The following is a 22,592-nucleotide window of genomic DNA, read 5'->3' as shown; positions in this document are numbered from 1 at the left end:
CATTGGCCTTATTATAAAGCTTCTGTTTTAAGTGATGTTGCTGTGTCATAGCACTGCATTTCCTGCAAACTAGAGCCATTTATCAAAAACATTTATATGTTAGCATTTTACTGTGCCATTGCATGAAGATTTCAAAGACAAAAAGACAGCATTTAGCCTAACAATATAAAACAATATAAATACACCTGAATAGGAAACATGTCAATATTTGTTAAAAATACTAATTATCGTGTCCAGTTGTAGTCCACTCTATTAAAGTAGAATGAAATTTTGGATGGGACCAAATCCCTTTTCCTTGTATGGGCAGTTCTGTTGACTCAACTCCAGTTGAATCATTAAGAGAAGAACAATTTATCTAGCTGAGAACAATGTGGAATAATCTGATGTCCAGGGTTGTGGGAATTTCTTTCACAACACACAAACAGTCTGAGATTCACATTTATTCTATTTCATTCTTATAAATTCTTGCAATTTAAAGTAGATTTCTTGACTTTTTTTATAGTTAGTCCCAATATTTTTGTGCTGTTCTTCTCTCTTAAGTGCAGAGAATTGCATTCACCAGGAATGAGCGTCTCAGAGGTCTGATAGCTGAACATAATGAACAGTATTTGAAATGAAGCCTAGCAGACCATGTGTAAACACAATTAAAATGAATGTCAATGGCATGTGTTCTGTGTTCCTCAGGGAGAAAATCCTAAGATTTTCCTAAGTGGAAAAAGTTTTCCACTCTATAGAAATATGCTCCATTGAGCCAACAACCATCAATAATGCTTCAACAAAAAAGTCTGATTTGGTCTTTTGAATGATGATTTCTCCACCACAAAAAGAATCAAAACATAAGTGTCTCAGGATGTTTTTTTTCCCCGCATGAAATACATTACCTGTCCTGTACACCCAGTGTTTCAGAGAAGAAATTTTCTCTTTCCTGTTCATTTTTATTTCTCTTGCTGCTTCTTTCTCTCACCATTCACCTCACATTAGCTAACTATATTTCCTACAAGCTCGTACAAATCTTGCAATGCTAGCTAACTGCCTGCAATCTGGCTTTTAAGTTCTACTTCTCTATTCCGTTCTTCGGCCTGGAGGCAAAGTAGCATTGGCTGGACACCCATGACCATTCCATTAAACTCTTTCATGTCCTAATACGAGACCACCATTTCCAAACAAAATAGGCAGTTTACACTTCTGTTGGTAATGGCCCCTGGGCTTCTGTTTAATCCTGAATCATGCCTAGAAATTGTTCAGGAGTATATTGATTGACCCAGGTCAAAACCACACCATGGACTGCTCTAACAACAGTTTGACAAGTGGTTGACTTTCAGTGCTCAGGCCTATGTTTTGGCACTGTTTAATATGTTTTTGTGCATATATATTTTTTTTAAATATACACACATATATATGGGCATATGAACATTATGTACATAGCAAAAAACCACACACTTTCAGGTGCCTGGTCCCAAGAACACCAGAAGCCTCGTGCAATGGCTGGCCTACCTTGGCCTGCTGTGTCCCTTCTTTCTTGACTTTTAAATTAAGCAAGTAGCTGTATTTCCCCTGCTGTGCATGCCGGGATCTCCCCTGTTCAGACCTACTCAGTTTGCATCTAGGCTTCATTAGGACCCTGAAACTAAGCACAGCAAAGCTGAGGAGCCTGATCTCAAAGTTGTATTTAAGTAATGGCTGGAGTGCACTGAAGTCATCAGCCTTCACAAAACAGCCAGGCAAAGGCAGCTCCAGTACCTGCTTCTCCAAGAACAAAATGGAGCATTCATTCAGCCAGGGTGTCCAGGAGTCATGGCCCAGGTCTGCTAGACAGTGGCTCAAAATTAACATTTCATTAATGAGGAGAGAACCTTATTCTTAGCAGGCTGCATCATACAAACCCCTGGATGTAACATCTCCCACTGGGAATTACAAGGCAGCTGAGCACGTGTATTCTCTTGGCTTTTATTGCCTTGCTGGAGCATTTCCCTCATTCCAACACTAATTTGGAATTCTGGATTTTGGATTCTGGTCAGGCGAGGTGGAAAGGAGAAAGTGAAAGTCAACACCTAGGTTAGAGGTTAGGCAATGCAATGTGTAGCCTAGACAAGCTTATGTACTGTTTGGCTTTGTCCCCTAGTGCTCTGCTCTCCATTTAGTCATATTACTTCTTCCTCAGTATAATCCTGTTGTAAGAAAAAAGATCTTAGAAAAACACACCTAACCATATCCTATTCTTTCAAAGTTTATATTCTGAATCTTGAAGGATCAAAGGAGTTTGAGGAAAGAGAAACATTTCCCCAAATGGGCTTGATCCACATCGCGTTGATATCCCTGCCTTTAGATCGCTGAGACAGAGATGCATGTTTCTCTGTATATCCACCATATGCTTACTGCATATCTCCCAGCAATTATATCCAAACATACTTGAATGAAGAAGATCTCATAAAATCATCAGTGCTGGAGCAGAAGGTCAATAAAAATGTCAGTTACAGGAACTAAAGTGCCTGGAAGCAGAAATCCCAACTGTAAAATATGCTGAGTGCCAGTTTACCTTTATAAAATTGTTGCTGTTGCAGAACAATTCCTCCCATTTCCTTGATGAATTAGCAATAGTACATGCCATGGCAGATAACATAACTATTGAGGAGAACATTACATGGTCAGATGATTTTTAGAAATGTTACAAGCCAGGAAGAATTAAATAACCAAACCTCTATTAATGTATCTGGAACAGACTTAGATTTTACCATTTGAGAATCTAGACCCCAAATCTCTAATTTCTAAATCCAAAAAGCCTCAACTTCATTTATTTGCTCCAGTATTATCACCTAGAAGGCTCCACTCCATCACTTTTAAACTTGTTTCCAGTTCAATTTCATTTGCAACTTCTGTTCTTAGTTTGCATTGAAATCAGTCTAGATGGGAAAAACAAGTACACACCATGGTAAAAAAAAGGAACATTAAAAAATCACAGAGGAAAAACTTAATATAGCAATCCTTAAAATGCAATGAATCAAACAAACTTGGAGCCAAAGCACAAACATGACAACTATGTTTAAAAAAATATTGTGAAAAGTAGTTGGAAAAAAAATGAAACAGTATTTGGGATAGTCATGTGAAGGACAAAACAGAATCATAAGAGAGAGAATGACAACATACCAGAATAATCCATTTATCTCATGTTCATACACACACCACAATTTTGTTTGTACATATGCTCATACAAAGCTGAAAATACACGATTAAATCTACATGCAGCAGATGTAATTATGCCAAGGTTCATATTGATTGTTTGTCTCTTGGTTATTTTCTCTGACATCTGAGAAGTTGTGTCAAGTTAATTCCAAAACACACTTCTCTTCAATGGACACCAAAGTAAGTTTCCTCTTACCTTCCACAAATTTTGTGAACTTGTAACAACTTACTTGCTATTTGTAATTACACTGTCAAATTGGGTTGAATCTCAGCATGGATTTAGAAGTTACTAGTGGAGGTACATGTTTAGACCTAGGGATTGTGACTGCATATGCTTTGTTTCATTAGTACATGTAAAAACACAAAAAGAATTTAGCACCAGGAATATATAGTCTGGAAGAATGGTTCTGCAGCAAAACCCATATGAGAAATACACCAGTCCTTCTATAATCAAACTATTTAAAATGAGGATTCAATGAAATTATCCCTTTCGGGAAGGATATTTGAGAGTTTCGTCACTCTGCCCATATATAGAAGATATTTATTATTTATTCTCTAACAAATCTATCATCGCAGAAAACATGTGAAATTTTTTCCCTAGAGAAAGCATTGGTATAGCATATTTGATCTTTGACATCATTTCTGAGGACTTGCTAAATGCAGACTTGAGGATTCCAACAGTCCAATTTGGATAAACCTGTTGCAATGTAATATATAAGGGAATTGTGTACCATGTTATGGGGAGAGGCAAACAAATAAAATAAATGTATGGAGATTTATGTTCAGGCCTGCTTGGTAAGAGTTCAGCTGGATCTGCTGTTTAGCAGCTGTTTTGTCTGTCACAGGCACAGGCTTTTACCCAACTCATCAAAGAAACAGGAAACAGGAGGAATGGTTTTGTAACAGTTCCTCCAGTTTTAGGTTGCAGCCTACACAATGTTATCAGACCCTGGCATTTGCATTAATCAAAGCAAAGCTGGCTTTGATTGTGCAATGCACAACACAGGTGGTGCATTGATCACCGACTAGGATAAGCACCACGGTCATCTCTCACTTTGCCATCCTCAGGACTAAGCTGTTTCTGTATGAGTCAAAGAGCACACATGGGACACGCACAAAGGTAGGAGTTTAACGGGTGCATGTGTCTGCGTGAAGTTTGAGGAAAAAATTCCCTAACTTGGGAGGAAAATATAATTTGCTGAGAAATCATTTTCAGCTGTGTAAAGATAGTCATAAGAGGAACTTCTGCAACAGCTGATTTGAATTGCCTGACTTGGACAAACTCACCCCAGAGTAGGTAGCTCCTTAATCTACTCCAGATATAAAATGCCCTCTGCTTTTTTTTTTGAGGGGGAAGGGTTGCCATCCTTTTTTTCTTTCTGGAATATTTCCCATCGTATTCCTTTTAGCTGTATGGAATGGATAAAAACAAGCCAGAACGTTTCGGGGTGAGGACAGGCTTCACTGTTTAACTTGACAAAATACGTCAGAGTTTCATCAAAGGTATTCTGGCAAGCTTTATTTTGAGTCAAGTTTGCACATATAAACTAAAGGGCGAGCTGAAAAAAATGTGAGAGACAAAGCTTGTGCAACCTCTCTTAAATTTCTTTTCCTTTGCCTGTTATTGCATAATTATAGCCATACTGCTACAGCCTACAGTGAGGGAAACACATCTGGACCACCATTTCTTTTAATGTACTTCAGTAAGTCATTCATTCAATACATTTATCTCACGTGTTAGGCTTTCTAAGATATATACTTATAGATTTCATAGTTCTACTGGGTCCACATAATTTTATTTTCCCATCTACTATATACAGTCATGGCATTGTTTTTCTCTTACATAGATAATCTTTTATTTTACCTTTGATTATTTTTTCTTTATTCTTTGGTTAATTATAAGTAATTTTCAAGATGTCATTTAATACTACTTTCCTTGTAAAGGCTCTCTAGTCCCTGAATATTAGCTATTAGATCTCAAAAGGCAATCACGTCCACTTTCCTGCTTCACCTGCTCTACTACATGTAATAAGAAATGAGGATTTTAGAGGTCTCCAATCACTATATTTCAGCCTGAATCAGCACCTGACATAACAAAAGAAGAAACTCCAAATAAATACTGAAGAAGAGTAAAAAAAAAAAAATTTTTTATTAAGGGTGATTTTACTAATGAAAAATCCTAAAGTAGTTACTAGGGCACCTTTTCACACTTGTGAATGTCTTCAAAACATTTCCTGAGTCCCCCCAAAAGTAGGAGATGGTAGATGTGCAAACTGAGCCAGAATGGTTCTTGTTATCAGTTGTAGTCAGAAGTCAGCACATGGGTATTAAACTTGCACAAAACATTTTTTAGTCTTTTTACACTTTTAAAAATACAGACTGCAATCTTCCAAATTTAAAGCAAAGAAATAAAGAAATAAACAAACAAAAAAAGGATCAAATAGTTTAGCTATGCAAATCTATAGAACGCACTTTAAGCACCTCAGTCAGGCACTGTATTTAGTTATTTAAATATGAATTTAAATTTTCAAACTCCTTTGTTACTAAGATATAGGAAAGGAGTCATGGTAGTGATGAAAAATAACTCTGTTACCTGGTTAACCAAGTATTTGTCTCATCAGAGGTGTCCTTCTGTCACACTTTTAAGGAAGAATACAAAGAAGATGCTATTTCAATTTCAGTAGGGCGAGTTGCTCCACTGTTCAGCTTCACTGTCTTCATTAGAGTGCAGCAGGACTGTGTTTGAGCTAACACATTTAAACCCTTCATTAGAAAGAAAATTCAATGTAGAAAAAGTAGCGGAATTAAATTTAATCCTATTTTTACAGACCACATAAACAATGAGGCATAAATGACAGCCAAAGAGAAAAGGAAAGAGTATGTGGGACAAATCTATAGCTGTTTTAAGGGGCTGATATTTATTCCTTCAAAGTCTATTTACCCTGGGTCTCTTGGCATCTTGTGGGTACAACTGCTTTTCATCAGCATACACAGTAATGCAGTGATGGCCAGAGATCCACACTGTAGCACTCAATCTGCTGCCCCCTGACCTTTTCCAGTCACCTCTCCACACCAAGGTTTATGCATCATCCAGACCTCTAGCTCTGAAAAGCATCTTGGAAACACCTTTCCATACTTGTGCTCCACTTCCTTACCCTAGATTGCTTCCCAGGCACAAAATGGCAAGATCTCTCACCCTAAGAAGAGGGTGAGGAGCCGCGTGGGCCCAGTTTGCATTCTGCATGGCCCACCATGGACATAAATTGGAAAAACACTCCCTGAAGCAGTGAACAAGTTCACGGAATGGTTCAAGTCAGGCATAGTTCAAGTCAGGTTCATCCCTGGCTTCTGTCCTTTTTGCAGTGAGGAGACACGGGCACACCTTTTCTTCATGTGTGCCATGCCGCAATCCCTCTGGCAACTCTTCTCCTCTCACCTCTTTATTTTTACCCCCCTTATCCAAGACGACACCAAGTCCTGGGACTTTTTCATCAAGATCCATTAGCCCTGGCGAAAACTGTAGTCCACGGCCCCTGTAGAAACAAGCTCAACAGGGAACCCATTTTTAATTCCTTGCCCCACTATACCTCTAGGAAGTGCACTCCTGGCCATTACTCACCAGCTCTGTGGGCACTTTCAGGGTGTGCCGAGTGCTATTGGGGCTGTTCTGCCCTATGGACCCCTTAGTTCCCTCTTTTTTTGTTGTTTTGTACATTTTCGTCCCTCAGCCCCCTTCCTTTTTTCATTTGTCATCCACTGTAATTATTAGGTTTTCTCTTTCTGTAATCCACCCTCTGTTTTTTTCTTGGTTTTTTAAACCAGAGAAATATTAGAGTTTCTAGAGGCCATCTGGTTCCTCTGCAACAGAGGAAAATCAATAGGAGCAGTGGCCATGAGGGGCAGGGGTGCTGTCCCCCCACATCTCCTGCATGGCAGTGAGAGGGGATGGCTGCCTCAGCAGCACTGCTCCTGTGCTGCCTTCTTCATCCCAGAGGAGCAGGAGATCGCACCCTCCTCTGATGCCGACACGCCGCACCACCAGTGCCACCACCGCATTGCCTCTGCTGCCACCAGCCCCACCGCTGCTGCTGACCTCCCACCCCCCTCTGCCCCAAAACGTGTGGGTCTGCAGCAGGGCACCACCACCCACACCTGGCAGCCGGAGCCCAAGGGTGAGAAGGGCTGTTTAGTGGGACCAGCTGCTACTCCTGGGATGGGGATGGGCAACCTTGGGCAGATCTGCTGTGTGCTGCCAATTTCAATCTGCAAGTGTGCTCCAGGGAAGTCTGGGAAGCACTGTTACAAATTACACATCGTATTTGTACACACACACACAAAAAAACCACAAAACCAAACCAAACCAAAAAAAAAAAAAACAAACCAACCAAACAAAAGAAAATCCAAACCACAAATAATCTCAGTACTAAATAATGAGCTTCCAGATAGAAGGTGCATGTCTGTCACACTGAAAGCACTAGTGATGCTGAGACAGACTTCTGTGACAAAAAGCATTATGAAATAAAGCAACTTGAGAAAAGATACATATGCAATGAATACTACTTTTTCTTCCTTATAGTTTCAGTTTGTAGGTAATAATCATTCAGAGTTTATTGCTTTTATAGCCGTTGTTGTCAAGTGTATCACATACATGTAATTTGCCATGCAGAATTTCCACATAAACAATAAGTGCTAATTACACCGTGGAAACCAAGATGACCTCCCTTATCCTAATTCACACAGGCACACTGTAAAGTGCTCTAAATATTACTAAACCTGTTCCTTAGTGTAATCAATGTCTGGAGTTCTATACAGTCCTGTGCTAACAGGGAGTAAAAAGCAGGAAAGGCTTTAATGATCATATATTAAAATGTATTTTGAGCATTATCTGTGAAAGAAGGGGTCACTGAGAAGACATTGTATACCAGACCAAATACGTACCAGATTATAATGGAGCCTTTTTAGTGACACCACTGCTTCCAAACTGCTAACAGCCGATGCAAGATTTGCTTACCTGGAGAAAACACTTCCCTCAGCCAGGCCTCGCCTCCTCAGCACCTCTTAGGTGCAGGATGCTGCCACCACTCCTGACCTGCCAACATAATTACCCATAACTGATCTAGTCAAGATGACACACGTTAGGATCTGGCTACAAACTAGTGTGACAAAAACCCCTCCACACCAGTGCCTCCCCTTTAGTTCAATACAAGTGTCGTACAAAAGAGTAGACCTGAGTCCAGCTCAGACTCCACTGAGAGTCCAGCCATCTTCACCCAAAGATGACTTGGACCCCCTTGACTTGGACAGGACACTGGTCTCTGAAGTCAGTGGCTGCTCTTCTGACTGAAGAAGAAATGGGGTTTGTTCTCAGTAACTGAAGATGTAACTGCAGAGGTTAAAGAAACGGAGTTGCTAAATTCTTAGTATAACCATTTCTGATATTTGCATATACTGTGGACTCCAAAATGCTGGAGGAATGTATTTATTACAAGCTTATATGGTCACAGCACAACATCTGTAGCTGTTTTCTAGGATGTGTAATTCTAAATGCATTCAGTGTAAACAGACTCAGCATTATTACTTCTTGAATCTTTACTGATATTAAAAGGATATAAAATTATATGGAAAAAGAAAACAAGGAATGCTCCAAAGCTATATAAAAAGTAAATGAATGAATCCTTAAACATTAAACCACCAGCATTCCCTCACATTATATTTCACTAGAGACATGACCTCCTCTGCAAATAACTTCTTCCCTTTTCAAATAAGATACCACAATCATACTTCTAAACAGTGGAAATAGAGCAGAAAGAAAACTGCAAGGTTTGCTTGGCTCTCCAAGGACAGGTTTGACACAGTTTTTAACTGAGGCAATCAGCGAGTTAGAGGTGTTCACTTTAAGGTATGCTTTGTGAGCTCTTCTTCAAAAATATAATCCATTTTCATAAGTTACAAAGTTTTTATACACATGTATTTTAGGTCCTGATTCAAACACCACTGAAGTTGATGGCCACTGAAGACTACCCTCAAGTGGAATCAAACAATTTACTAAATTGGCTAAAAAAAAAAAGAAATAAATTACACTTATACTCTATAAAAAAAGGATTCAAAGTTTTAAAGAAGCATTACTGTAAGTATGAAGATACATTACTACACTCAAGCCTTTACATCATGCACCAATGCAATGCATTGGTTTGGCTTAAACTCCAGCAAAGGACAATGGGCTAATTCCTATGGAGAAGGAATTAAACACTTTCATTTCTGGCTACAAAAAAAAAAAAAAAAAAAAAAAAGTTGCTTAGATAAGGGAAGAAAGATAATTTAATTTAATTTAAGGTTGCCAATTACACTGCAAGATTTTGTCTTTCAGAGCCTGAAGCACAGTCCAACAGCCACCCAGTTGCTATAAATCCCTTAAGTACCCATTTATAGTAATTGGGAGGAAAAACTTGGGGTCCAGCTCTTTGTTTCTTCCTAATTTGACAAGTAATGGAGATGGAATTGTTACTTCCTAGTTTGTTTGGGGGATTTTCTATTTTTTCTTTTTTTTTTTTTTTTTTTCTATAGGTTCAGAAGAAGCCAAAACGAATAGTTTGAACAAAAGTTTAAAACTGACAATTACAACAGAACAGTTTGGTGCCTCCAAATTCCCAGAGGCTGAACTAGTTCTGGCTGTCACCTCTGGTAACCTGTTCTTCTACTAGGGCACAAACACACACACACACTTTCTTGGCAGAAAGAAACAAATCAATTAAAAATACCTCTGTGCTTGACTTGCTTTAAGCTGCTCATTGCCTGTTGACATACCACTGTGGCTTGGCATGGGTCATATTTAGCATCTAAAACCTTCCTCTAATGAGTAGGACTTCAATAAATGGGCTGTTACAGGACCATCCCAGAGGTGCAGAAGACAGGACTAAACCCAGTTCTTGCAGCCAGCACCCTGGAAGCTGGAGGCCCAGGCGCACCCATTTCCAGAAACCCTCTAACTTAAGTCAGCACAACTTGCCATCAGTCAGTGAGGGAAGGAGAAGCATAGGCACCTCACAAGTTGGAATGAGAGGATTGCAAACCAGGGATACCATATCACAGAGGTGCTTTACCTTTCATGCCAGCTCCGGCTGGCCTTAGCCCAAGCTGCAGAGAGCTGAGAAGGGGCAGCCCAGCTTTCCTACCTGTCGGCACTGAGGGCAGTGAGGGTGAAGACAGAAACACCAACGGACGTGAGCTGGATGGCAGGGATGAGCTTGCAGCCCACCTCCCCGAAAAGCCACTCCTCAGAGAAATACCGGGAGGCATCCACAGGCACACAGGTCACTAGCAGCAGCAGATCACCGGCAGCGAGGCTGGAGATGAAGATGTTGGGCACACTCCTCATGGCACTGTTGGAGATGAAGATCTTCATGAGGGTGATGTTGCCCAGCAAGCCCACAGTGATGATGAGCAGGTAAAGCGAAGGGATCACGCAGCGGACGGTGAACATGGCCGTGCCCCGCCCCGAGGGCAGCGGGGCTGTGTCTGGCACCAGGTGGGTGCTCCCGTTCCCCCCGAGGGGCATTGCCGTGAGCTCGGGCGGCAGCTCTGTCTCCATCCTCCAGCTTCGGTCAGACTGACGGTCTCTATTGCAAAGCGCAGTGGGAGCCACTGGAAAGCTTCACCCCTCTGCCAGTCAACCAACTTTCTTCCCCCTTTTGCTCTGCCGAGTTTTCTCCCCTCAGAAATGCAGAGGAAGCACTGCCCGCCGGCGCAGTGCGGGGAGGGGCGGGCGGGAGATAAGAAAAAGCCCGTGCCGCTCCCTTTTGGCTCTTCGGACAAGCCCTCTCCCGGGTGGGCAGGAGGGCGAGATCCGGAGCCTCGCGGGCAGCGACCGCCATCAGGACGGCAGCCTGCCCTCGTCCTCGGGACCGCCCTCGGGGCTCCGCCGCCGCCGCCGCCGCGGAGGCGCGGTCCGGCCGCCCCCCTACCCCGCCGCGGTCGCCCCGCCGGGGCCGGGGGCCGGGGCCGCGCTGCGGCGGAGCCGCCGGCGCTGTCCAGCGGCGCCGGTGCTGCTCGCCCCGCGGCTGCGGGCGGCGGAGCCGGAGCCGGCGGCGAGGCGCCGAGCGAGCCCGCTCCTTACTTCGCAGCCCCGATTTATACCTGGTGCTGGGAGGAGCCGCCCCGCCTCTCCTCCTGCCTGCGAGCGCTTGTGCCTTCGACCCAGCCCCGAGACGCCGAGGTGGGTCTTGCGCGGAGGAGAGGCGCGCATCCCGGAGCCGCGGGGTCCCAGCCCCTGAGCGCGATGGGGACGGCTCGGGGGGGGCGAGGGGGGCCTCTGCCCCCGCCGCTGCCCTCCGCAAGCAGCCCCCGCAGAGGCGCTACCCGGCAAACCGGAGAGCTGTCCGCCCCATCGGGCGGAGGGCGGGATCGCCTCCGGGAAACCCGTCTTCCGGCATCTTACCCGCTTTGAAATGCAGGGTGACGGGGAGCGAGGGACTTAGAGGCGAAGAGAGTTTATTCCTGTCATTCAGCTGTGGGGTCTGAATAGATCCTACTCAAAGACATCAGCTGCCTTTAAAGGTTTAGGGTTTGGTTCGCGAAGCTGCATTTCACATCAGCCTCGACTATGGAAATGGGGACAGGTGATGTGTTTTATCCATGACTTCCTATGCAAATGGTATAACACAGTGCAGAATGAACATTATTTGCCTCTTCTAAGTGTAGCATTTGTCCCTAGTGTTTCTTGCTTTTCAGTGAGGTAGTATCTTTTACTTCCCACTGTCTGCACATGAACAGGCTTTCCAAAGAGCTCCGTCTGTTTCCAGCAGAAGCCATGGATGTAGGTAGCAGGGCAAATATGCTGAAAGAGAGGCAGACTTACTGGACTGACGTTTTGAAGATAAAGAGCTAAGGCAGAGGAATAACAGCATTCGCCAGTAACGTTCTCTGCAGACTGATTCCTTCCCTTCCTCTTCTCAAAAGGGAGAATAATTGAGCTTGCAGTGAACTTGCTTGTTCACATTATTAAAACAGTTCTCTTGAAGCCCTATGGGTTTATGACAGGTGTGTGGAGAAAGCAAATGAATGCACAGAGGACTTGCTGAAGTGGGAGAAAGAGTTTGACCACTGACACACTAGAAGCAAAGCATGCCACGTATGCAGTGACACATACCCTGTCCATGGCATGCTGTCCAGTGTATGAATTAAATTTAAAAGACATCAAACAAAAGGTATTATTGCTTCTTAAAAGTTACACCTCTCTGTATCTATTGATTGATCTTTGTGACCCTTCTCACTTCCCTGAATATATAAATGTGTTCAAAATTGTGTAAATTACTGATTCATATAATGCTAATTAGTTTTACTAGAAAACCCAGCCAGTGCTAGTCCTCAGAAATGATCAGGCTAGAGACTTCACCTTTACCACTAGCAGCTCATGGGAATTGTCCCAGAGCTCCTCTGGAAGCGGCTCTTGCTACTGATCAAGTTTCCTTCACACGGTGTTAAATTCAACTGCACTCCCTCCAAGGGAGACTTACTTTCGGCTTGGATATTTATCACAACTGCTGGGACCCTCTACTTTGCTGTGCATACATGAACTTATCTAAGACCATCAATATTCAGGTTTCTGCAAACAGTCCGAATCAGTCTTTTTGGTTCCCATTGGTTGGATCCAGTATGTGTCTTCAACACTGTGACCCCAGACTATGGACCTCTCACTAATTTATTTGAAAATGGGTTTATACGTGAACAACCGATATGATTGCCATTGGAAGAATAGTTTAAAGTCAAAATGTCTTTAATATTGATTTATCTGGGACAACAGGAAGCTGAATCTTTTTTGCATGAATATCAACAGCAGAACACTTTAAAAGCTTCTATTGGCATAAATTTCTTGCAGTTTGTATGAAGAGAGGTGAGACCCGTTGCTTTTTGTTGCACAATAACACCACTCCTACTGCTACCCTCCAGGAGAATTTCTTCTATCCTAGTAAGTTTTACCTGTCCTTTAGTCCACAAGATGGAATTCCTAAGGTTGAGGAATCAGGAACATATTCAGTGGGAATTTATGTTCCTGATTTTTACCAGTACTTGATTTTATCTACTCTATATTTTCAGAACTCTGAACAGCAAGGAAATAAGCTTTGGAAACTGTGTTTCCAGCTCAAAGGAAACAGAAAGTTAGATTATGCTTCTAATGTCATTCAACGGATGTCTGTGTAAAGACAAGGGAATATATTCAAACAGCATAAATATAATTTCCTGCAGAGGCAAAAAGAAGAGGGAAAAGATACACAGACCCTGACATAAACCAGCCAGAATTCAGATCCCCACATACAAACCGTTCATCATTCTCTTTTCAAACAAAAGAATCCACCCACCTCTTTGGATGTTATTTCAGATTACAGTTTAGAGACAATCTCATCATACAGCTGTGACACAGTACTTGGCACAAAAGCAAAGGTGAGAGTGCCACAGTTAAGCCTCCTTAGTGGTAAAGAAACTGTGCACAGGCTGAAATCAACCAGCGCAGATGGAGCATATCTGGGAGTGCAACACCACAGGGCAGGGACTGCAACAACTTGGAAACGTGGGAGGCAAATCTGCTTCATCAGTAATTCCCAAACGTAGGGATGCAAAATCAGTGCGGATAGGAATGAGGAACTCCACACATCTCACAAACGCCCTCTACTGAGAACTGCTTCCAGCAGGGAAAAAGGCTCCTTTCACATGTTTGTGCAGCTCGAGGCGCTTGATAATTCCAGGGCTAATTCCAGATTTGCACATCACAACAAACTTTGTGTGGTCCCATGAAGAGCCAAGCATATCTGCCACCAAAACTACCTGCACCAAGTAGCCTTTAATTAAGTATGCACGCTTGCAAACTAAATGAGGACTGTGTTCAAATGCAACCCTGGAAGTGATCATCTTTAAAGGCCTGATCATTAGTCATACATTAAAAAGAAACAAGGCAACAAACAAGGAATAAATACTATTTGATTTTAAACACTGAGCATTAGGAACCAAACCTTAGGGAAATTTTTGTAGTATCACGCAATCTGCTGGAAATTCCAGCAGATTCAGCTGGAAAAAGTGGACATGCATTGTACCAGACAGTGACTTCTCCCAGACAGTCAGATGTACAATAACCTTAAGTAAGTCATGTCTTCTTTCTCATTACTTAATTACAGGCTTTCTTAATTTGGTGGTGGTTTTTTTCAGCACAGACTTCCATTACCTTTCAGCTTCTTGAGTCAGGGACTCTAAAGGAGAAGAGGATACAGAAACAGGTCACTTCCCCTATCCCCAGGTTTCAGAATAGATAACAGGTTTTGCTGCTGCTACTATCTTGGTAGCTGGAAATGGGTCCACGAAGCAGCTGGGAAGAGTAGGCAGAGTTGGAGAAAGGAGGAGATGGAGACAAGGGCTCTCTTCCTGGGTATGGAACACTCCATGTTGTGGAGCCTCCAAGGAGGACAAACATTCAGCTTCTAAGGCCACATCTCTAAGGCCAGACCTCAAACTCTAAGGTTAGACATCTCAACATCAAACCTCTACAACTCTTTTACTAGTAAAGTAGCACTGAAAGTTAAACATCTCATAGGCCATGCCAGTGCCTTCCCTGGGGGAAATGGGTATGAGAAGAATTACTCTGAAAAGAATTGTTGTGGATTTGTGTAGAGAATGTCACAAATGGCATAAGCTAGCAAACTAGATATGTTCAAAAGAGAAATGCTGAGTTTAGCTATGGCTGCTCAGGGATAAGCTCTAAGAAGCAGCGAACTAAGAAAATATGTCAGATGTGTGCCATGCAGCCCTTTCCACTTCAAGACTCCAGAGAACAGAAGAAGTAGCTACTCTCTGTGGTCAGACCCAAGCTGTGTCTGCCAGCAGTACTATGTCCTTGGAGCACTGGGCTGCAAGCAGTAGTTTGTGGCCACCCAGGCCTCACAAAGCTGCAACAAACACCAATATGGAAATTGCTTTTTTTTAAGTCTGCATGACTGGACACGGTGACTGTAGAAAAGAATTCTAGAGTGAGCCATCATACCTATTTCTTAATTTTTCAAAATATGCTTTTTAGACTTTGCATTAATTTAAGAAAAGGGAGGAAGAAGCTTTACGTATGACACACATCTCCCCAGACTGAGTGCCGTGGCTGAGCCCATACCCCTGTACAATAAACCCAGACTCTCTTTAGTCCATCCTTCTCAACTCCCAGACTTTGCATCCTGCCTGCAACTCTTTGTGCTAAACATAAACCGGCAGGCAGGAGGACCTGAGGAAGTCACCTGCCTCTTAAGCCTCCTGGCCTAGCCGAAGGTTGAGGCAACCTCCACCTCGGGTCTGAATTGCAGTGGAGGCACCAGTCTGCAGCTGGTAGAGGCCTCCGCTGGGCCTAAGCTTCAACATGGGGAACTCTGCAAACCAAAATGGAAGTGCAGGTCCTTTCAGCACTAGGCAAAGCTGGAAAGCTGGCAGAAGAGGCTGTTCTCCAAGGCTTAGGCATGCAAGCTCTCTTTCGGCAGTCAAAAACTTATCTTACTGATACCGGTTCATTTTTTGTGCCATTTCATTTTGTGCCATTTTCATGGTGCTACTTTTTCATGGCACACGGATAATAGGTGCCATTACATTTAACCACACTAATAAAGCAATGAACTGGGTGCTTAATGCCAAACACACAGTTCACCCCTCTAAGCATAAGTGCAGCTTTATGCATGCATTTAGTTTCCATTTGTTTAACTGTGATTATTCAGTAGGACTTCAACACATTAAAAGGTTAAAGAGCACACTGCTGAGTTGCAACCTTGAGCTGAAAGCCAGGCTTAGGACTCACTTAGAAACAAGTGTGATATCAACATCTTCCATCCCATTTGTGCATAACAGACAGCCACTCCTGCAGATTCAAAACAAATAATGATTTTCTCTCAAGGAAGCCCCAAGGAACAGCTTGAGTTGCTTTAGCAGACTGCATTCAAAAGGACCGCACAATGCCAGCTTATTCTACTCCCATCTCAAGTTATCCCTTTAATGTGGTGTTACGAAGCACATTATTGAACAGACATGACAAAAGAAAAACATTGCTATCAGTTCCTCCTAGCGCGAAAATAATGGGCTTCCTGCGCTTCAGCTCACATGACACGTATTTGAGCCACTTCAAAGAAACCGACAGTTTTACTGTGGGCCTATTCATCACATTCAGTGGGGTTTGAACACAGACGCCCATGGGGTTTGTATTGGGTTTATTTGACAACCTCTCCAGAATTCATTTTTTCTTTCAATGCAGCTGTATTCCTTATGTGTTCCCAGAAATAAAGCAGAGCATTGCCAGCTAACTCTTCTTTTAGCATCTTTATCACAGGACAGAAATTCAAGTTGCCATAATGTTACTGAGGTTGTACAGAGAATGATTTGATTGCCTTAGATTAGACAGTCCAGTCAGGTAAGTAATTATGTTATCCCCACCTAACAATAAAAAGATACAAAGAAGCATTTGTATAGTGCAGCTTTTTACCTCAAATGTGTTCTTAAATATCATTTCTATCTGTAGCAAAATCAGATGCTTTCTGACCAAACTTAATGATTATTGTGGGTTCACATTCATCAATTAATGTGAAAATAATTGCTACTGTACCAAGCATAATAAAAAGTATTGAAAGATCTACCTCAGGTTAGAAACTAGGAGCTTTTCAGTTTTCCCATTATTGCTTTTTTAAAAATATTTCTGCTGAAAGAGATCATAAGAAATACTGATACAAGTAGTCTTTGAAGTACATTCAACAGTAGGTTTTCAATAGCAATTCACATTTTAAAAGAATTAAAAGATTAAAATATTACTGATATTAAACATCTGTCCAGCATGATAAGCTAATTTAGTAATTTTATAGTATTGTGGGAACAAGAAAAATTGCTTTTGGGTGATAATTAGGCTCCATATGTATTATGAGCAGAAGAAAAACAATTCACTGTAATCACAATTATTGCATTTTTGTGAAGGTTAGTCACACATCCTAAGAGCCGCAGTATTTTATTGCAGATCACATACCACTGGGAGATTGCTTTTAGTTCATTCCATATATACAAACCTCAGCATTCTCTCTACGCAGCAGAGCAGCAGACTGCATTGAAAAAAGTTTAGAAACCTAGCCTCAGTACTACTAATACAACACCTTTTACAGTCCTCCAGGAGATAAACAGACATTTAATTAACCGCCTGAAAAAGGAGCTGTAGTAAATAACACATACTTATTGAAGCACCTTCCACCTTATTCATAATCTAGCTACTTCAGCAGATGCAGGGCAAGTTCCCCTTACAAAGGGTGTTCCGATGTCTTACAACAGTTATTCTAATCATGCCATTAATATAGTCATTGTGACGTCTTTTAGAGCCACAGCAGACAAACCTACACAAAAAATGAACCCCGATTCCCATCTCTTCCCTCCTCCTATGTTTCTGTGCCTATGAGCATACATCACAGAGGGAGCAACACTTTTTGCTACATCATCTTGAAGTCACGCTGCAACCAATTACAAAGGAGGCTTTCTCATGAGTTTAGAGATAAGAGAATAAATGACCCCCTTTGGATTTGGTGGCTGGATTTCACTTTCCTGCACACCCTCTTCAGAACGCCGAATAAGCTACTGCGTACCAGCGATGGAACAACGATCTACCTCTTCCCCTCTTCTGGTTTCCCATCTCCATCCTTCCTCTCTCCACCCTCTCATACAACTCCCACTAGGTTCAGACTAAGGTGTTGAGGTACATCCCTGTGGCTGTTTACCGGCAGGAGTGTCTGGCACATGCATGAGCTCACATGCATAGCTATTCTGGAGTTCCTTCAACTGCGCATATGGAGTGCGCTAGCAAATTATTAATAGCAATTATTGCCATTAAGTTATTTGTAGCTATATTGGAGTGGTTAATATCATTTAATTCAATTGCTGTTACTTTGAATTCAGAATCTCGGACCTACAGCTTCCGAGTTCAGTTGCATCCTTACTTTTGACTGGACTTAGTTAAAAATAAGTTATTAAACTCCAGATGGTGTAAATTGAACCTGTCACCAGCCCAGGATGCTGTCGTCGCGCCCCGCTGGCGGGGTCCCGGCTCCTCCCGCCGCCGGCTGCCCCGACAGCGCAGCGCCGGGGTGCGGCTGCTGCGTAGCCCCCGGCCGGGACCGGGACCGGGACCGGGACCGGGGCCGGGACCGGGGCCGGGACCGGGGCCGGGGCCGGGGCCGGGCGGGAGAGAGGCAGCGTGGAGGAGCCCCGCTGCCGGGGCCAGGCTGGGGTGACGGTCGGTGCCGCGGGTACCCCGAGGCGGGGTTGAAAGGCCGGCTAAAGGCAGCGGGGCAGGGGCAGAGGGGCAGTCGGCAGCGGCGTGGCGGTGGCAGCCGGCGGTGCTGACGGTGCTGGCCGGGGTTACCGTCCGGCGCTGGCGGGCCCCGCTGTTGTTGCGCCCGCTCCCTCCCCGAGAGCCGGGGGCAAAGGGCGGAGCGAGCCGGGGCCGGGGCCGGGGCCGGGGCCGGCTGCCGCTGCCGCCGCCGTCGCCTCCGCAGGGCGCCTTCCGCAGACATGTCCGCCAACTACATGCGGAGCTTCTCGGAGGGATGTGTGAGTACGCGGGGGCGGACCCGGGGCCGGAGCCGGGAGCCGGGAGCCGGGAGCGAGGGGTCCGGCCCCGAGCCGCCAGGGAGCCGCGCCCCGTCCCCCGTGCCGAGTACCGGGGAGCGGTGCTGGACGTCCGCCTTCAGCGGCCCGCTCAGCGGCAGGGCTTCCCGGGCGGGACGCGACGCGACGCCCACCGAGGGAGGCCCGCCCGGGTGCTAGAAATGCCCCTTTGGGGAAGCTGAAATTTAATTTGCAAGACCAAGTACCGTGAGGTTTGATGATGGCGCGGCGGTCCTTATTTTGCCATCACCTGACATCATGCAAATCGATACAACAGCAAAACGAATGGACTTTCTTTCGGTAGAAGCGTTCAGCTCCGTCTGGTGCATTCTGCAACAGCAGAGTACGGATAAAGGCAGGGAAACAAATTAACTGATAAGGGCTACACAAGCGAATGTTTATATAAAACTAGTAGCAACAATAAAGTGTTCTAAGCCATTATTTTGTTAGAAGGCTACTGCAGCCTTCATAGGCAATCTCTCTCTCCTTTTAAAACAAGTAGAATAAAATAAATATTTTGGATAATGAAAAAGAGCAAGTAGGCCTCCAACAATAATGCTGTTCATTTTTGTTTTCATGTTGAATAACCCTGTGATTTGCAGCTCAGGCCACCAACGGTAATTGGCCAGTTCCACACTCTTTTCTTTGGCTCTGTTCGTATGTTTTTCCTTGGCGTTTTGGGCTTTGCTGTTTATGGAAATGAGGCCTTGCATTTCAGCTGTGACCCAGACAAGAGAGAGGTTAATCTTTTCTGTTACAACCAGTTCAGGCCTATAACTCCTCAGGTAATTCTCTTTTTTTTATTGTAGAAATCCAATGTTAAGAAAATAAACTGCAAAAATTAAACATAATTGTTCTATATAAGGAGTAGGAACTGATTGGGCTAATTATCACTTAGCTTTTTCATGAATATTTTCTTTTTAATAACATTTCATCTGTGACTAAATATGGAGTTGTGCTTTCTATTCTTCATAACGACAACCCTCACATTTCAGAAACCAACTGAACTTTTCAAATTAAAACATAATAGTGATTTTTACCTTCATTGTCATCTAGGTGTTTAGACATTTGATATATATTAAAAACAGACTTGCAAAATGTTCCAGTGTGTGTGTTTTAGCTGTCCCGATGCAGTTGTAAATGATCTGACAGCTACATTTCTGCTACATTCTAGGTATTCTGGGCATTACAGCTGGTGATTGTGCTGGTACCTGGAGCCTTTTTTCACCTTTATGCTGCATGTAAGAGCATCAAACAGGAAGATAACCTCCAACAGTCATTCTACACTCTTTTTTATATCTTCTCTGTTTTCTTAAGGATTATCCTTGAAGCTGTGGCTTTTTGGCTTCAGATTCAGCTGTTTGGTTTCAGAGTGAACGCAATCTACATGTGTGATGTGGGAGCACTTGGAAAAAAAGTTTAACATTACCCGGTGCATGGTGCCAGAGCACTTTGAAAAGACAATTTTTCTTATTGCAATGTACACATTTACTGTGATTACAGTGGTCTTGTGTGTTGCCGAAATTTTTGAGATCTCATGTAGAAGGCTAGGTTTCCTAAAAACTCGGTGATTTCAATCACTCCTAGTCATTTACCACCCTGTCCGCCTGTAGTTCTGTAACAACAATTTCAAGCTGTAACAAAAAACATCCCCTGCCCTCTATGCAGTGTTGCAGAAGAGAACCACACTGATGATTACTGCTGCAGAGTAGTCATCTGACACTTACTCCTCATCTAAAAACTACCATGTTACATGAATAATCTTTGTTTCCATGTCAAGACCAAAGGCGGTAAGATTCACAAGAGTAACATGTTTTCATGACCTGCCACATACAAATAGTTTTGCCTCCAGAGGAGTGTGTGTGTGTGTGTGTGAGGAGGAGGTTAATTATAAACATATTTTTATTCACAGCTTTTCTGAACACATGCAATTGGAGCTAATAAGTTTATTGACCTTACAGGAAAAACTATTCCAAATTTCTTACATGTTCTCATGGCTTGAGAATTAATCAGTAATGGTGGATAATCTCTGGGTGCCAGAAAGCATTCAAACATTTTCCCAAGCACTGCCACTGTTGCAACCTGCATCTCAGAGCCCAGGGGCAGAGACTCCTGGTTAGGCTGTGGTGACAACACATCCATGGATACCAGCTTACTTTGGAGCAGTCCAGCTAGTGTCATCTGCTAGCTGTGAATCTCCTTTTAAAAGTCAAAGACTAGCATGATATTCTTTGTGCTGACTAGAATGCCTTACCCTCATTATGTTTTGGCTTACAACATAGAAGATTTTTACCAACTTTGTATGATCACATTTTGAAGGAGTAAAAGGGCTTTATGACTTAGTTTTGCATAAGAGGCTTAAAAGTGTCAAAAGAAAATCTCGGAGAAAAGCCTTTTCTGGGTCCAGTCATGTCTTGATTTCAGTGAGAATTTTGCTTGTGTGTGACTGCAGAATTGGGCCCACAGAATTTTTTGCGCTGTGTGTGTCATCTAACTTCTTATTGCTCTGACTAAAGCTGCTAGAATAACAGTTAGAAAGAAGTCTGCATACTAAAATTATTCCATGCAGTAAGTGTATTTGGATAGGTTACGTCTTGAACTTTTTATAGGTATCAGATATTTTTGTGTGTGAGTTTCTTCTTAAGGACTAATAGACATCTTAAACTTAGAAGTGATTTCATTCCTTGTGCTGAAGTAAGGTAATGAAAAAAAACAGATTTCAGAACTGGGAAGAAAGGAGGAGGTAGTTTCCTGTATAAAATATGTACAAATAGCAATCATAACAATTAGCTATTTTCCATTTGTTTTTCAAATACCCTCAAATTCTAGGAAAAAAAATGGAAGGTTTCTTCCTCTTTCATCATTTTCTACGGCTACTAAATTGAACAATTTCTGTTCTGAATCTCAGTGAAACAAGAGACTCAGACTCATCACTACCTAACAGTGATCCAGGAACCAGCAAAGTCAAAAGGAATCTGTCAGCATCTTGGGATACAATCTGAGGTCTGTAACACTGAAGGGAAGAACATCTTTGCATCTTGAATTAAGTTTAACTTATGTGAAAAAACATTCAGCATAAACGCGTAAAAAATTGAGATCCCACTGACAGCATTTGGGTCCTTCCAGAAATATTTGGAAAATTCTGGAAAAATTACTACAAAAACTTTTAGCACCAACTGTTAGTTAAGCAGTCCCAGACAAGGTTGGGTTGTCAGAACTTTGTAACCCTCACCCACAGAAGTAGTCCTCATTTCATAAATGGAATTGCATGATTTAGGTGTCTTGGATTTGATTGATTCTGGGCCATTTAAATCAAAAGTGAGTCACAAACAGATGTGTGATTTTTTAAATATGCTGATCAAGAACAAGATTACAAATGTCCATACATTCACTGCATTAAAGCATTAATGTTATTTTTTTCCCTACGGAAATAAGTTATATGTTGTCTTAAATATATGTCCAGTTGTTCTTCTGTAGATTTCAAAACACTTCAGAAAGGTCAGAGGACTGCCAAAACCCCCAGCCTCTCAGGGGACTTCCCTGTTTCCATCAAGAGCCTTGCAGAGCGAGGACTGGCACAGGATTGCCTGAGAACCCCTGGGGGGGGTCCAGGAGCTGGATTACCCACCATGCCCTTTCCCTTGGTGGTCAAAACCTGGAACATATTAAAACACCTTCTTCTTCCAAATGAGATACAATGCAGATTTTTTCCGCATTTCCTGTGAAATTAAAATGGTCAAATTCCTCAGTTTCAGTTTTTCATT

The 22,592-nt window shown here is 42.8% G+C and overlaps 2 protein-coding genes across 4 annotated transcripts in view; one reads left to right on the top strand and one right to left on the bottom strand.

The window, feature by feature from the left end:
• The window catches only part of NMBR (neuromedin B receptor), a 33,001-nt gene that overhangs the window by 8,003 nt on the left and 2,406 nt on the right, over positions 1-22,592 (bottom strand). The window contains exon 2 of one of the 3 annotated variants that reach the window (XM_030022057.1): positions 19,035-19,158. Coding sequence is in view for 1 of the 3 variants with exons in the window: in XM_030022055.1 (XP_029877915.1) it covers positions 10,353-10,768 (416 nt within the window). In the remaining 2 variants the exon portion in view is untranslated. Of the gene's footprint in view, positions 1-10,352; positions 10,874-19,034; positions 19,236-22,592 lie in introns of those variants that run through there. The other 2 variants (XM_030022056.1, XM_030022055.1) reach the window with 2 other exon arrangements.
• Positions 18,645-20,470, top strand: GJE1 (gap junction protein epsilon 1). Its single transcript, XM_030022062.1, is given in 4 exon segments — positions 18,645-18,771; positions 19,431-19,613; positions 20,003-20,233; positions 20,235-20,470. Coding segments are annotated over 4 exon segments (618 nt in total). The 5' UTR covers positions 18,645-18,732; the 3' UTR covers positions 20,400-20,470.

The sequence above is a fragment of the Aquila chrysaetos genome, chromosome 8 (assembly GCF_900496995.4).
Source record: "Aquila chrysaetos chrysaetos chromosome 8, bAquChr1.4, whole genome shotgun sequence".
Classification (NCBI taxonomy): Eukaryota; Metazoa; Chordata; class Aves; order Accipitriformes; family Accipitridae; genus Aquila; species Aquila chrysaetos.
Note: the sequence above shows the minus strand (reverse complement) of the source record. Positions and strands in the feature narration are given on the sequence as shown.